The 15,528-nt window shown below is 47.4% G+C and overlaps 2 protein-coding genes across 2 annotated transcripts; both read left to right on the top strand.

Annotated features, from left to right (window-relative positions):
• Nucleotides 1-2,734: 2,734 nt before the first annotated feature.
• Nucleotides 2,735-3,682, top strand: LOC147965620 (uncharacterized). Its single transcript, XM_087526864.1, has 4 exons — nucleotides 2,735-3,064; nucleotides 3,155-3,319; nucleotides 3,412-3,474; nucleotides 3,570-3,682. The coding sequence occupies exons 1-4, from the start codon at nucleotides 2,735-2,737 to the stop codon at nucleotides 3,612-3,614; spliced, it is 603 nt and encodes a 200-aa protein (XP_087382990.1). The 3' UTR covers nucleotides 3,615-3,682.
• Nucleotides 3,683-12,120: 8,438 nt separating this feature from the next.
• Nucleotides 12,121-14,755, top strand: LOC125512238 (E3 ubiquitin-protein ligase ATL23-like). The gene is made up of 2 exons (XM_048677332.2): nucleotides 12,121-13,857; nucleotides 14,380-14,755. Exon 1 carries the CDS (start codon nucleotides 12,174-12,176, stop codon nucleotides 12,621-12,623), a length of 450 nt encoding a protein of 149 aa, XP_048533289.1. The 5' UTR covers nucleotides 12,121-12,173; the 3' UTR covers nucleotides 12,624-13,857; nucleotides 14,380-14,755.
• The last annotated feature ends 773 nt before the right edge of the window (nucleotides 14,756-15,528 follow it).

Genomic DNA, 15,528 nt, shown 5'->3' with positions numbered 1-15,528 from the left:
AATTTAAAGCAAACAACAATTTTAAACATCTTAATGTTGTTAACATGATGCGGATAACATGTTCAAGTTTATGCAATTTTAAGAAAATGTTGACATGATAAGATATAAGGCATTTGTCATCGTGGCGGAAACGAAGGGGGTTCCACGGCAACAATTCCAAAAATGATGCCCCGGCAACATAACGGTTCCGGTAGCTCATGGAGATATCGGTGTAAAGGAAGTGTGACGGGAGCGTGCAAAAGATGGTGGGGTGATCCCGGTTACCGGGTTCCCACGGGCCGACGACGGTGACAAGGCAAAAAGGGGGCAACATGCACCGACAATTCGAGCACGGAGCAAGCATGAGCATCTTATACATCACACATGCTTTCATTCACGGGCGGTCGTCTCAGGGTTATACCTTTGAAGCGTGTGTTATCAGAGCGGTTCGAGTTCGATGCGGTGTAGGGGTAGTAGACGTTTTCGGGACATTCGTAGTGGAAGTAGTCGTTCTCGCATGCTCTAGGGTCGACGGTAGAGGTTCTCACGATCTCGGCGATGATAGTGGTACATGTTTATCGTTGCACGAGTTTCCGTAGATGTTCGGGGTCACGGCGAGGAACTGGATGCATCGTTGAACTTGGCGTCCGATGAATCCCGTGTAGTCGTACACGAGTCATAGTCGAACTTGACGGTTCCGTTACACGGTTCTTCGGAGACGGTAGTTGTTCTCGGTTCATAGACGAACTTGATGGATCCGAGGGCTCCGGCCATCAGGGTACTTGACGCAACACCGAGTAGTCGTACGTTTTGAAGAGGAACTTGGTGTCCGAAGGTGTACTTGGCGGACAACGGTCGTCGTGGAAGTAGTGGTACTTAGGCGTTTCAGTCAGCACTCGTTCGAGCATCCAAGGTCTTCGGCGCTACGGTAGTCGAACTTGACATTTCCAAGGGGCTCCGGGTGTCGGGGTACTTGGCGACTCCGCGTGGTCTCTGAAAAACTTGAAGGACCGGTTGCTCCGAGTCCTCGGTCCTCATGCTGCTTGCCAGAAACCCAGGAACAAGAGGCCTTGGCGAGATCCAAAACAACACCAAAAAGGCCTCGGTTGATAGCGTTCAAAAGGACACGATGAACTGGTCGCCTCCGACGGAGGCAGGTTTCACAGATGGGGTGCTCGCAGGAGTGGTAGAAGCATGGGGTAAGGGCAGCAGGAGGTTGCTGGCTGGCACGGGCTCACCGGAGCATCCGGTGCTCGCGGCGGCAAGGCGAAGCAGGGCTGAGCAGCAGCAGGAGTAGAGGCGGAGGCGAGCTCGTGCAAAGGAGGCGGCATCCGTCGACCCATGCCCTGGAGGCTCGATGTAGGGGCGCGGGGGCGCTTGAGGTAGTGCCGGAACTTGCGGGTGGCGACGCGAGAGGACCCGGGCGGAGGAGACCCGAGGCGGCGGGGTGCTCCAGTGGGGTAGGCAGGACGGCGGCGGCGGCCATGGGAGGTGGAGCTCGCGGCAGGAGGGAGGCCCTGCAGCGACGCGGGAACGGCGGCACTTGGACTCGTCGGATCCAGTGCGAGGAGGACAGGAGCGAGCGGCCGGCGTGGTGCTCCTGGACGGGCAGCTCGGGCGCGAGGCTAGGAGGAGAACCAGGGGGCGACAAGGTCGCCTGCAGGTGACCAGAGGCTGGCCGGGGTGGCCGCCGGCGGCATCGTCGGGGGAAGATGGAAGGGCGAGGAGAGGGGATCCTCTGGCGGAACGGGGGAGATGGTGAGGGAGAGACGCGGGGATCGAGCACAACACCAGGGGATCGGGCGCGGGGTTCTGGCGCTGCCCCTCTCTCTATGTGTGTGTGGCGGCGCCAGGAGGAAGGAGGGGATCGAGAGGGAGAGAGGCTGAGCGAGGTTAGGGTTGTAGAGGCGGCTGGGCCTAGGAGGCCGCGGGAGGCCTTGGGCCGAGAGGAGCAAATGGCCAGGGAGGTGGGCTCTCTCTTCTCTCTCTCTGACTCTAAAGAAAAAAAAACAAAACAGAGATAAGAAAGAAAAGAAAGGGAGGTTAGGGGAAGAAGTTGGACACGCGGATAATTTTCCCGGACTCGCAAAAATGTGAGGAATTTAAATAAAATGGCAAGAGGATTTTTGGAGAACAAAAGATTCGCACATGTTGAATTTAATTCAACATGTTTGAATTTTGAAACCCATTCGAAAGGACTCTAAATGGGCTGAGATTTTTTTTGAGGAGCCTCGATAAAAGAGATGAGAAATATTGGCAAGGTTTGAAGGTCAAACTCGAAGAGGAATAGACATGGAAAATATTTTGCATGTGTGTTATGGGTGATTCCGAAGATGGAATATTTAATATAGCTCCCTAATATCGGGAGGATATGTTATAAAGAGAATCACCATGTGAATTCCCTTGATTTAAATGGATCAAAGATCCATGCCACTTATTTAGTTGAGTTAAGAAAAGAAATGACATGATGGCATGATGACATGATGTAATGCACATGATGCAATGATGAATGAAATGAACCAAACAAATCACACGACGAATCCCGGAAACCCTGGAAGGCATCTGAAGCTCCGGTCTTGGGACATGATAAGCATTAACCTATATCAGTACGGGGATAACTGGGTATGTGATTTTCTTCATGATTCATACAAATTCATTCTTCATGCTAGCTTGAGCCCTTAACTAATACTTTGTTCCTCTCTTTTAGGAGCGGCACAACAAGATGGATGTGCCAGAGCTATTCGACCTCTATGCCATGGCTCATAGTGCCCCGTATAAGAAGGCCAAGGCATTCTCTGAGTCTGATCTCGATGATCCAAAGAACTTCACCAACCACGCCTCCCACAACAAGCTCGTGAGGTACAAAGACGAGGGGAAGGCGAGGAAAGGGCCAGACTTTAACCCGAGCCAGCCTATTGATCCAGAGCTGGTGATGATATCTGGTGGCGGGAGGAACCATGGCTTGTTAGCCATTGGGGATGGACTGATACGTTGTACTAGCACTCTCCCGCGGATCAAGAGGCGCCAGACGAGCTCCGATCTTGAGATAAGGCCTCTTCCACGGCCAATGGATCTCGAAATCAAGGTTAGTTATACTGAATCAGATACCTTTCCTCCATTACATTATGTGTGCGGATGTCGATGATTACAATGCTAAAGAGGAGTGGTGTTGCAGGCTGCTATTGAGGAAGAGAGAGCAAAGACCCAGGAGCTTCTGGCGGAGAAAAGGAGGCAGGCGGCGGAGAGGGAGAGGGAGACTAAGAAGAGGATGACTAGGCTTTTGGAGGAGGAGAGGAATCGGAACGACTTGGCTAACCGGGCCATATACGAGCTCTTCGCAGTAAGTTTCTTCTGCATATTAGCTAAATCATGCATGCAATGTTCCTTTCATTAGTAACTAATATGACTGACTCGTCAAAACCAAATGTGTAGTCCATGTGCGAGAAGAACGGTCATACCCCTCCGCCGATGCCAGTCATTGCTCCGGCGGACACGGTGAGTTTCACTTGAATGGACATTACTTATTAGTCTTCACATTTGAGTTGCATCATGCTAACAGGACATTGCAAATGATCTTTAATTTGGTGCAGCATAACTCCCGACAAGCATCGACGTCTGCCATTGGCGCGAGCTAGAACCCCGATCCCCCTCCGTCTGCCACTACCGCGAGCAAGAACCCCGATCCTTCACCTACGGGTTAACGGTAAGTTTTGCCTAGTGCTTTGCTTAATTAGCTCAAAACTGACCTATTTAACCTAGGATAGCTTTAAAATGACCTATACTTAGCATTTTTTCCTCCAAAATGACTTAATATGCTTAGCTAGCTCAAAATTGACCTATTTAACCTAAGATAGCTCTAAAATGACCTATACTTAGCATTTTTTACTCCAAATGACTTAATATGCTTAGCTAGCTCTAGAATGACATAATATGCTTACGAAATGACATATTTTAGTTCCGAAATGACTTCATATGCTTAGCTAGCTCCAAAATGACATAATAAACTTATTAGTTCCAAAATGACCTTACTTAGCATTTTTTACACCAAAATGACTTAGTATGCTTAGCTGGCTCAAAAATGACATAATAACCATACTTAGCTCCAAAATGACCTATTTTACAGATATAAGTTGCATCATAATAATCTTCACATTTTAGTTGCATCATAATAATCTCCTTCTTCTAGTCTTCTTCTTCTAGTCTTCTTCTTCTAACTTTCTTCTTTCCCATTTTGTAGATTTGCTTCAGATCACGGAAGCTTGGGTTGATGGAGTGCTTGTCTTTAGTTTTTGTTTTGACTTTGTAAAACTTGCTACCTATGATGAAACTGTGTAATATTGATGAAACTATGTATATGTATGGATGAAACTTGCTACTACTGGTAACATATGTTGGATATGTGTTGGGTATATTTGCGTTCATGACTATTGGTAATATGTGTTGAATATGCTATATTGGTCATATATATATATATGTGTTTGATTTTCTGTGAAAATGAATTGATATAAGAGAAAACAAAATTAAATGAGGCAATATAGGCACTTTGCCATCTGCTGGCTGATGGCAAAGAGCTTTGCCATTCGCTGGCAGATGGCAAAGAGGCCACGTGGCAGCAATCTGTGCAGTGCTCGTTTGGCCTATTTGTTCTCTTTGCCATCCGCCAGCAGATGGCAAAGAGCCTGCAGCCTTTGCCATCAGCTGGCGGATGGCAAAGAGCCTGCAGCCTTTGCCATTGCCATCAGCTGGCAGATGGCAAAGAGCCTGCAGCCTTTGCCATCTTCTGGCGGATGGCAAAGCACGCCATCCGCTAGCAGATGGCAAAGGCTGCAGGCTCTTTGCCATCTGCCAGCCGACGACAAAGAAGCCTTTACCAAAGTTTATTCAGCCAGCCCTTTGCCATCTGCTGGCTGATGGCAAAGCCCTTTGCCATCAGCCGTCCGTGCCTTTGCCATCTGCCATGGTAGATGGCAAAGTGCCTGATTCTAGTAGTCTCCATGATATCCGCTCCAGCTTCTCTACTAGAAATTTTGATCGGTGGAAGACTCCATGACATCCGCTCCAGCTTTGTCTTCATAGTGATCATCACTACTATCCGGGTTGGAGTCGGTGTCGTCTATGATGATGTAGTCTTCAGAACAAATCTCCTTGGGTTCGTCGTCCTCTCCTCCTAGCGCGGGGTCTCCCATAAAACTCCTAGCTTCCTTGTCATGTCGTCGTCACTTTTCAGAATATATAGAAAATATTGGGCGCAAGAAGTACCAGAGGGGGGCCACCCACCAGCCACAAGGGTGGGGGGCGCGCCCAACCCCCCTGGGCACGCCCCCTACCTCATGGGCCCCCTGGTGGCCCTCCGATGCCCATCTTCTGCTATATGAGGTCTTTCCTCGAGGAAAAAAATCACAAGCAAGCTCACGGGACAAAACTCCGCCGCCATGAGGCGGAACCTTGGCGGAACCAATCTAGGGCTCCGGCAGAGCTGTTCTGCCGGGGAAACTTCACTCCGGGAGGGGGAAATCATCACCATCGTCATCACCAACGATCCTCTCATCGGGAGGGGGTCAATCTCCATCAACATCTTCACCAGCACCATCTCATCTTAAACCCTAGTTCATCTCTTGTATCCAATCTTTGTATCCAAACCTCATATTGGTACCTGTGGGTTGCTAGTAGTGTTGATTACTCCTTGTAGTTGATGCTAGTTGGTTTACTTGGTGGAAGATCATATGTTCAGATCCATTATGCATATTAATACCCCTCTGATTATGAACACGAATATGCTTTGTGAGTAGTTACGTTTGTTCCTGAGGACATGGGAGAAGTCTTGCTATTAGTAGTCATGTGAATTTGGTGTTCGTTCGATATTTTGATGAGATGTATGTTGTCATCCCTTTAATGGTGTCATGTGAACGTAGACTACATGACACTTCACCATTGTTTGGGCCTAGAGGGAGGCATTGGGAAGTAATAAGTAGATGATGGGTTGCTAGAGTGATAGAAGCTTAAACCCTAGTTTATGCGTTGCTTCGTAAGGGGCTGATTTGGATCCATATGTTTCATGCTATGGTTAGGTTTACCTTAATACTTCTATTGTAGTTGCGGATGCTTGCAATGGGGGTTAATCATAAGTGGGATGCTTGTCCAAGTAAGGACAACACCCAAGAACCGGTCCACCCACATATCAGATTATCAAAGTACCGAACGCGAATCATATGAACATGATGAAAACTAGCTTGGCGATAATTCCCATGTGTCGGGAGTGCTTTACTTCATATAAGAGTTTGTCCAGGCTTGTCCTTTGCTACAAAAAGGATTGGGCCATCTTGCTGCACCTTATCTACTTCTATTACTTGCTACTCGTTACAAATTACCTTATCACAAAACTATCTGTTACCGATAATTTCAGTGCTTGTAGAGAATACCTTACTGAAAACTGCTTATCATTTCCTTCTGCTCCTCGTTGGGTTCGACACTCTTACTTATCGAAAAGGCTACGATAGATCCCCTACACTTGTGGGTCATCACCAGTCCCCTGTGTGCAAAGCACGTCGGTAGAACCAGTCTCGCGTAAGCGTACGCGTAATGTCGGTCCGGGCCGCTTCATCCAACAATACCGCCGAACCAAAGTGTGACATGCTGGTAAGCAGTATGACTTGTATCGTCCACAACTCACTTGTGTTCTACTCGTGCATATAACATCTACGCATAAACCAGGCTCAGATGCCATTGTTGGGGAACGTAGTAATTTCAAAAAAAAAATGCTACGCACACACATGATCATGGTAATGCATAGCAACGAGAGGGGAGAGTGTGTCCATGTACCCTTGTAGACCGAAAGCAGAAGTGTTAGCACAACGCGGTTGATGTAGTCGTATGTCTTCACGATCCGACCGATCCAAGTACCGAACGCACGGCACCTCCGAGTTCAGCACACGTTCAGCTCGATGACGTCCCACGAACTCCGATCCAGCAGAGCTTCACGGGAGAGTTTCATCAGCACGACGACATGATGATGGTGATGATGATGCTACCGACGCAGGGCTTCGCCTAAGAACCGCTACGATATGATCGAGGTGGATTATGGTGGAGGGGGGCACCGCACATGGCTGGGAGAGATCAACAGATCAACTTGTGTGTCTAGAGGTGCCCCCTGCCCCCGTATATAAAGGAGCAAGGGGGGAGGCCGGCCGGCCCCTATAGGCGCACCAGGAGGACGAGTCCTCCTCCTAGTAGGAGTAGGACTCCCCTCTTTCCTACTCCTACTAGGAGGGGGAAAGGAAGGGGGAGAGGGAGAAGGAAAGGGGGGCGCCGCCCCCCTCTCCTAGTCCAATTCGGACCTAGAGGGGGAGGGGCGTGCGACCTGCCCTAGGCCAGCCCTCTCTCTCTCCACTAAGGCCCATAAGGCCCACTATTTCTCTCAGGGGGGGGGGGGGTTCCGATAACCCTCCGGCACTCCAATTTTCTCTGAAACCACCCGGAACACTTCCGGTGTCCGAATAAAATAGTCCAATATATTGATCTTTACGTCTCGACCATTTCAAGACTCCTCGTCATGTCCGTGATCATGTCCGGGACTCCGAACTACCTTCGGTAAATCAAAACACAAAAAACTCATAATGCTGATCGTCACCGAACTTTAAGCGTGCGGACCCTATGGGTTCAAGAACTATGTAGACATGACCGAGACACGTCTCCGGTCAATAACCAATAGCGGAACCTGGATGCTCATATTGGCTCCCACATATTCTACGAAGATCTTTATCGGTCAAACCGCATAACAACATACGTTGTTCCCTTTGTCATCGGTATGTTACTTGCACGAGATTCGATCATCGGTATCTCAATACCTAGTTCAATCTCGTTACCGGCAAGTCTCTTTACTCGTTCCGTAATACACCATCTCGCAACTAACTCATTAGTTACAATGCTTGCAAGGCTTATAGTGATGCGCATTACCGAGTGGGCCCAGAGATACCTCTCCGACAATCGGAGTGACAAATCATAATCTTGATCTATGCCAACTCAAAAAGTACCATCGGAGACACCTGTGGAGCACCTTTATGATCACCCAATTACGTTGTGACATTTGTTAGCACACAAAGTGTTCCTCCGGTAATCGAGAGTTGCATAACCTCATAGTCATAGGAACATGTATGAGTCATGAAGAAAGCAATAGCAGTAAACTAAACGATCAAGTGCTAAGCTAACGAAATGGGTCAAGTCAATCACATCATTCTCCTAATGATGTGATCTCGTTAATCAAATGACAACTCATGTCTATGGTTAGGAAATTAACCATCTTTGATTAATGAGCTAGTCAAGTAGAGGCATACTAGTGACACTCTGTTTGTCTATGTATTCACACATGTACTAAGTTTCCAGTTAATACAATTCTAGCATGAATAATAAACATTTATCACGATATGAGGAAATAAAAAATAACTTTATTATTGCCTATAGGGCATATTTTCTTCATTTCCGGCGCAGGGCTTCGCCTAAGCACTATGACGATATGACCGAGGTGGATTATGCTGGAGGGGGGCACCACACACGGCTAACAGATCAATGGTCAACTTGTGTGTCCTAGGGTACCCCCTGCCCCCGTATATAAAGGAGCAAGGGGGAGGCTGGCCGGCCCTTGTGGCGCGCCTGGAGAGGAGGAGTCCTCCTCCTAGTAGGAGTACGACTCCCCTTTCCTAGTCCTACTAGGAGGGGGAAAGGAAGGAGGAGAAGGGAGAAGGAAAGGGGGGGCGCCGCCCCCTTCCCTAGTCCAATTCGGACTAGAGGGTGAGGGGCGCGTGGCCTGCCCTAGCCGGCCCTCTCTCTCTCTCTCCACTAAGGCCCATGTGGCCCATTAGTTACCTGGGGGGGTCCGGTAACCCTCCGGCACTCCGGTTTTCTCCGAAATCACCCAGAACACTTCCGGTGTCCGAATATAGCCGTCTAATATATCAATCTTTATGTATCGACCATTTCGAGACTCCTCGTCATGTCCGTGATCAAATCCGGGACTCCGAACTACCTTCGATACATCAAAAACATATAAACTCATAATACCGATCGTCATCGAATGTTAAGCGTGCGGACCCTACGGGTTCGAGAACTACGTAGACATGACCGAGACTCATCTCCGGTCAATAACCAATAGCGGAACCTGGATGCTCATATTAGTTCCTACATATTCTACAAAGATCTTCATCGGTCAAACCACACAACAACATACGTTGTTCCCTTTGTCATGGGTATGTTACTTACCCGAGATTCGATCATCGGTATCTCAATACCTAGTTCAATCTCGTTACCGGCAAGTCTCTTTACTCGTTCCATAATGCATCATCCCGTAACTAACTCATTAGTCACATTGCTTGCAAGGCTTATAGTGATGTGCATTACCGAGAGGGCCCAGAGATACCTCTCCGAGACTCGGAGTGACAAATCCTAATCTCGATCTATGCCAACTCAACAAACACCATCGGAGACACCTGCAGAGCATCTTTATAGTCACCCAGTTACGTTGTGACGTTTGATAGCACACTAAGTGTTTCTTCGGTATTTGGGAATTGCATGATCTCATGGTCATAGGAACATGTATAAGTTATGGAGAAAGCAATAGCAACAAACTAAACGATCATCGTGCTAAGCTAACAGATGGGTCAAGTCAATCACATCATTCTCTAATGATGTGATCCCGCTAATCAAATGACAACTGATGTCTATGGTTAGGAAATATAACCATCATTGATTCAACAAGCTAGTCAAGTAGAGGCATACTAGTGACATTATGTTTGTCTATGTATTCACACATGTACTAAGTTTCCGGTTAATACAATTCTAGCATGAATAATAAACATTTATCATGGTATAAGCAAATATAAATAACAACTTTATTATTGCCTCTAGGGCATATTTCCTTCAGGTGGACCGAAATCTCATGGAGCACATGAGCGCGATTAGCAAAACAAACACTAAAAATTGGTTGCTTCCCATGACCGTTTAGCTGTCACATGAAGCTTGTACATGAATGATAGTCACGCTTTGGTCCATCTATACACTAAGGATAAAACTTATTTATGAGGGACTTAACTAGAGCCCCTTAATTGTCCACTCACCTCTTTGTCACAAGATTTATTACTAACTTGGCATCTATACGAACACCTCAATCATGCCCCAAGGGCTGCTCCACGAGCAATGGAACGCGAGAAGTACCCCCTACGAATGGAAGGGTGTAATTTAATGTTGACGTGAGTCTCTCGTGACAGAAACTTGGTTACGACGATGACGGTTTTTCATGATAAAAATGGTGTCTATCTGGGTTATCGACATTTGTTATCTATAGGTTGTCGATCCTATGTTGCTTGAAGCCGTAGCATGTCATGAAGCTCCAACGTTGATGATTTGGGCCTCCAATACTTGTTCGTTTCTTTGGATTGCAAGACGGTCATCAACCATATTCATGAAGGTTCAGGGGCATCCATGAAGGAGTTATCAAGGAGATTAGAAGCTCGATGATACTTTTACCGATTGCAATTTTGCTCATAAGTCTAGGAGCTCAAATTGTGAAGCTCACAATCTTGCTAGGCATTCCTTATCATTAGATTAGGGTCGTCATTTATGGTTGGGATATTCTCATGATCCCATTGTTATCCGTGTAAACATACTAATCATGGCCTTCTTTGGTTTACATGAATTTTGTAGGAATTCTAAATGATAGGAATTTTGTAGAAGATAATATCTTTGGATCCCTTTGGTTTGTAGGAAGGGTTTGTTTTTTTCAAGATTACGCCAATGGCATACCATATTTTTTATAGAAGAGAGAAAAATAGTTACAAGAGTCCAACGAACGATGCGAACATCGATCGATGGGGCACCCACACACACACACACCTAGAGACATAAGCTAACTCCTCATAAAACAATCTAGCGGTCTACACGAACACCGACAAGTTTCGAATCCTTGATCTCATCTAAGATTTCAAGGGCTAAGTCTAAAGGACCCCTGAGCTAATGGTGTCTATCGAACACTCTAGCATTCCTCTATTTCTTGAGCGCCCACATTGTCCCAATGACGAGGGTGTCAAAACCACACATGTCATGTCTCCTGAATAGCTTCCTATATCGAGTCCACCAGTTAGTGAATGTATCAGCAGTTGTCGAGCAACCCACGTTTAGCTGCAACAGATCAAAACACCTCTGCCACACCTCCCTCGCAAAGACGCATTGTGTCACGATGTGGTCGCGGTTGTCCTCCTCCTGCAAGCAAGTGTAACAAGCGGATGGGTGATCTTGGAGCCCATGACCGATGTCCACAATCGATATTGAACTATGAGCCAGGCAAATATTTCACACTTTAGGGGGGCCAGCTCCGCCAGATGCCGCTCACGAATGGTAATCGAGTCAGACCATGGCATAAGCACTAATATGTGGACTTGGCAGTATAGACTCCATTGGCCGAGGCTGGCGAAGCAAAAACATCAGGAACCTCGGTATCTCTATTCATCGGGGCAGTGTCGTGCCGGAGATGCATGATCTGTAGGAGGGCCATGAAGGAGTTGCACGGCCATATGTCCATTGTTTGTTGTTCGTCGATCAAAGCTTGATGTACTGTTCGAGTGTTCACGACCCTCGTGCCGACCAGATCAACGAGAAGTGGAGGGGTGTTTTTCACTGAGAAACCATGAATCCGCCTGCCCGTCTCTCCAGAGAAGCACCCTTTGCCCATAATGATGCTCACCAAACTATCAAACACCATCCGGGTCCAGCATCATCAACAAGCATTGCCACGGCCTGTGCGGGTCCGTGTGTCGAAGTCATTCTCACCTCACTCTGTATGAGAGCGATTGCAGTCTCAGGTTTCTTACCCCAAGCTCTTCATAGCAGGTTGGCCGGCAGATGGTATTCCATCTGCAGGATAGGAACTAATTCTTCAAATTACATTTTAAAGAAAAAGAATGATTAGCCTAGACTCAAAGAAAAAATTCATATCTTATGAATCAAATAACATCTCTTTTCTTATAGAAAATGAGATACACTATGATTTTTCTAATTTCGATGATATTTCTATATCATATGAACCGAACGAGGCCTGAGTAATAATAAAGCCTAAAATAAAACCTGCGTCCTGTGCTATTCCACTACGTATGGCACGCGCCTGAGCCCGTAACTGCTGCCACGCGCGCTCGACGAGACGAGACAGAGGGATGGCGCAGCTCTGGGCGGTGTTCCTGGCCGTGGGGTCGCTCGCCATCGGCCTGCTCGGGGTGCTCGGAGTCTGGCTCTGCTACCTGTTCCAGGCCGTGGCGCTGGGCCCACCTCCCGCCCCGCCGCCCGACACGCCGGACACGAGCGGCGACGGCGACGGCGACGACAAGAACGGGCTATCGGAGGCGGAGCTGAGGCGGCTTGGCGGGGTCGTCCAGGCGGAGGCCGCCGTCGACGACGAGGAGGAGGCGCTGTGCCCCATCTGCCTCGACGCCATGGAGCCGGGCCGCGCCGTGCGCGTCCTCCCCGGCTGCAACCGCGCCTTCCACCAGGACTGCGTCGATCGGTGGCTGGCCATCTCGCCGCGCTGCCCCGTGTGCAACATCTGGGCCACGCCGCAGTCGCCGCATGCCTCGCTGACGGTGGCCAAGACTGCTCCGGGGTGCTGACACGGGGGCGCGCGCGCGCGCTTTCTTGGTTCTTGACGATTCTTGGTCCGCCTCTGAACTTCTGATCAAGAAGCGTTCTTGACGTAACTCTAGTTAGTTTTCTTGGCTCGGGAGAGCGGTTCTTGTTAGTTTTCTTAGTCTGCTATACATGGTTGTGTACAGGATTCTTGGACGTGAGACTGCATGTAGTTACTACGATTCTAGAAAGAAATGAGTAGGGTTTTGCAGATTTGGGTCTCTTTTCTTCTAGCAGATCGTCACAGTTGACCGCATTTGGTCTATTTGATGAACAAGAGACAGTAAATGCCGTGAAGATAGCAAATTATGATGTGGGGTAGCATATCCATCCTATTAATCAGACGCCGATTCTGATTTTGTCGATTTTTATTCTTCTTTGAGCTGTCGGTTGAAAACACACTGCAAACATCTAGTTCAAATCAGAAGCGGTTACTTAATGAAATCAACAGTTACTCTGGGGTTTTTTTTTCATTTTTTGCAGTGAAGCACTTACACTCTGCTGCTTGAGCTATTTTGCAGATCAGATGCTCCATGTTCGATTCTTGTTTCCTGTTCTGTGGCATATGTATTTGTGTATTATGAGTACTAGCACAGTTTGAAGCTTAAGCTTCCCAAAATATCATTTTTTTCAGAATTCGGCATCACTATCTGTGGCTTGTTATGGTCAGATGCTTCAGAATTTAATTTACTTGTGTGAACAAGTCATGGAACTCAAGTTTCTTGGTTCTGAACTTGTTGCTATTTTGTCAACCTGTCATCCCATGCTATTCTTTCAGTCTAATAAAGAGACACTCAGGTCTGATCTTCTAATTACAGGAGCAGAATTTACTCTGATGCCTCTTGCAAATGTACAAAAATTCCAGGCTTGAACGGAAGCACTGCACGGGCATTGGAGTTTTCCTCAACTGTTTGCAGGATCAGAGGATAATTCAAATTCAGAGTTAAGCTTCTGCCCCGATTACTGATTACACAATCACCTTTTCAAGCAGAAGCACAGTCTCTTCTTGAAGCCAAGGTGACTCAGCTCTTGCAGGTTCCTCAACCAACCTTTCTTAGACAACCTCTCTTTGGCGAAGGCGGCAGTGGCCAGAAATATTTGGGCGGACTCCACTCCGTGGACGAATAGAATTACTCTTGCAGATTTCTCAATCTTCAACCGGAGGTGTTTCACATTTTCAGGGAGATCAATGGGATAGCTTACAATGTTGCTCAACAGGTTAGTTGTGCTTTGGAACCTATCTTTAGTTGCTTTTGTTCATCTCACAGGAACGTGCCTTGCCATGTAATCTCTCTTCGTTCTACCTTCAACCCTTGGAGTTTTCTACTTCACGCTGTATACTGTTACTGAGCTGAATGAAATTTGGTGCCTCGGGCGCCTTTCCCTGTTCAAAATAAATATATAAATTTGCTACTAACTTTTCATGCTAAGGACATAGATTTATCTAGCTCACATGATTGAAGGCTAGTTCAGTTAGGTGAGCGTGGGAATGCTTTGAAGCTTATGGCCTTCAGAGCATCTCCAACAATCCCGTATCCATAAAATAATCATTGTTTAGGGGAAGTTGAGCATCTCCGACCATTTTGTATCTGTAAAATAACCATCGTTTAGGGGAAGTTGAGAAAAAAAAGGCTCTCAAACAGTTCGCGTAAACGCGTATTTTCTTTTACCGGATCCCGTAAATTCTCTAAACATTTATTCTGTCTACAGTAAGATGAGTCTTCTCGTAAACTTTGACAGGAGGCAACAACTGAATTTTCAAGGTGCCTCAACGCCTGCCTCTTCCTGCCGGCTCTGCCACCCTCGCCGCCCTACCGCCTGACGGAGGAACTGGCCGCACCACCATGCACCGCCACGCCGACGCCTCCTTGCACCACCCCGCCCACACGGATGAGCCGCATGCCGCCCGCCCGCCTCCCCGCACCGACGCCTGCTACTCGGATGCTCATCCGCTCCATTTATATGCTTGTTTAATGAAAGATAAAAAAAACATATTTTGGGAACTTTCCCTAAAACACCCCGTAAAACCACTTCTATGTGGAGATTTTTACAGGAGCTGTTGGAGATGCTCTTAGGTGCGATCGTTTGAAGATGGTTGCACATCCTTTATTCAGTCGGTACCATTTGAAAATGTTTACGGTTGCACATGAAGGTTTTTATGATGCTACACTCCCAAAAGATTGAATCCTTGCATGTTAGGGACCTAGTGGAAAGTATGCGGCAACATGCCAACCCACGAGGCGGAGACCATGGTGTGTGATAGCCAGTAGGGCCACTAGTGGCCGCAACACGTGGCTAGGCCATTGGGGGCACATCTTAGACGTGACACAGTGTCGTAGACACCATGGTGCGGCTCGACATGATGCATGTGTAATGACACGACAACGTCCACCATTACGGTGGACGTCGTGTATGGTGCACCGCGACGCACATCATCGGTACGTGGGCTTTGTGAGCTTCGGAACGACGAGTACGTTTTCTTCATCTGCCATCACGAGGACACATACTTCAAGGGGACACTTGCAAATCCGTTGCATCATGCCGTTTAAGCGTTGTTATCCCCTTTAAGGAGTCAATATTCACTTGTTTCCCTATGCCAAAATTCCTCTTGATAAATTATAAATCATGTTTACGATTTGATGTGCATATGGATTCCCTATCTGAATTTTGGTGCAAGCTGCTTCAGTTTAGCGGTCAAGCTTATATTGACGATCTTGTTATGTCATGCATTCCTTGAACCTGAGTTCACGCTAATTTTTTTATTGTGCTTAGCAAAATACTGTTTGAGGTACATACGATACTTATGATAGGTGAGCATGTGAAGGATTAGTCATCTAGGATCTTGAATTCTTTTTCTTGGATACCGACATGTTTCATGTGTTGAGAGGT

This window comes from Triticum urartu, chromosome 6A (assembly GCF_056163025.1).
Source record: "Triticum urartu cultivar PI428250 chromosome 6A, HENAU_Tu73, whole genome shotgun sequence".
Taxonomy (NCBI): domain Eukaryota; kingdom Viridiplantae; phylum Streptophyta; class Magnoliopsida; order Poales; family Poaceae; genus Triticum; species Triticum urartu.
The sequence above is the reverse complement of the archived record's forward strand: the minus strand, read 5'-3'. Positions and strand labels throughout refer to the sequence as shown.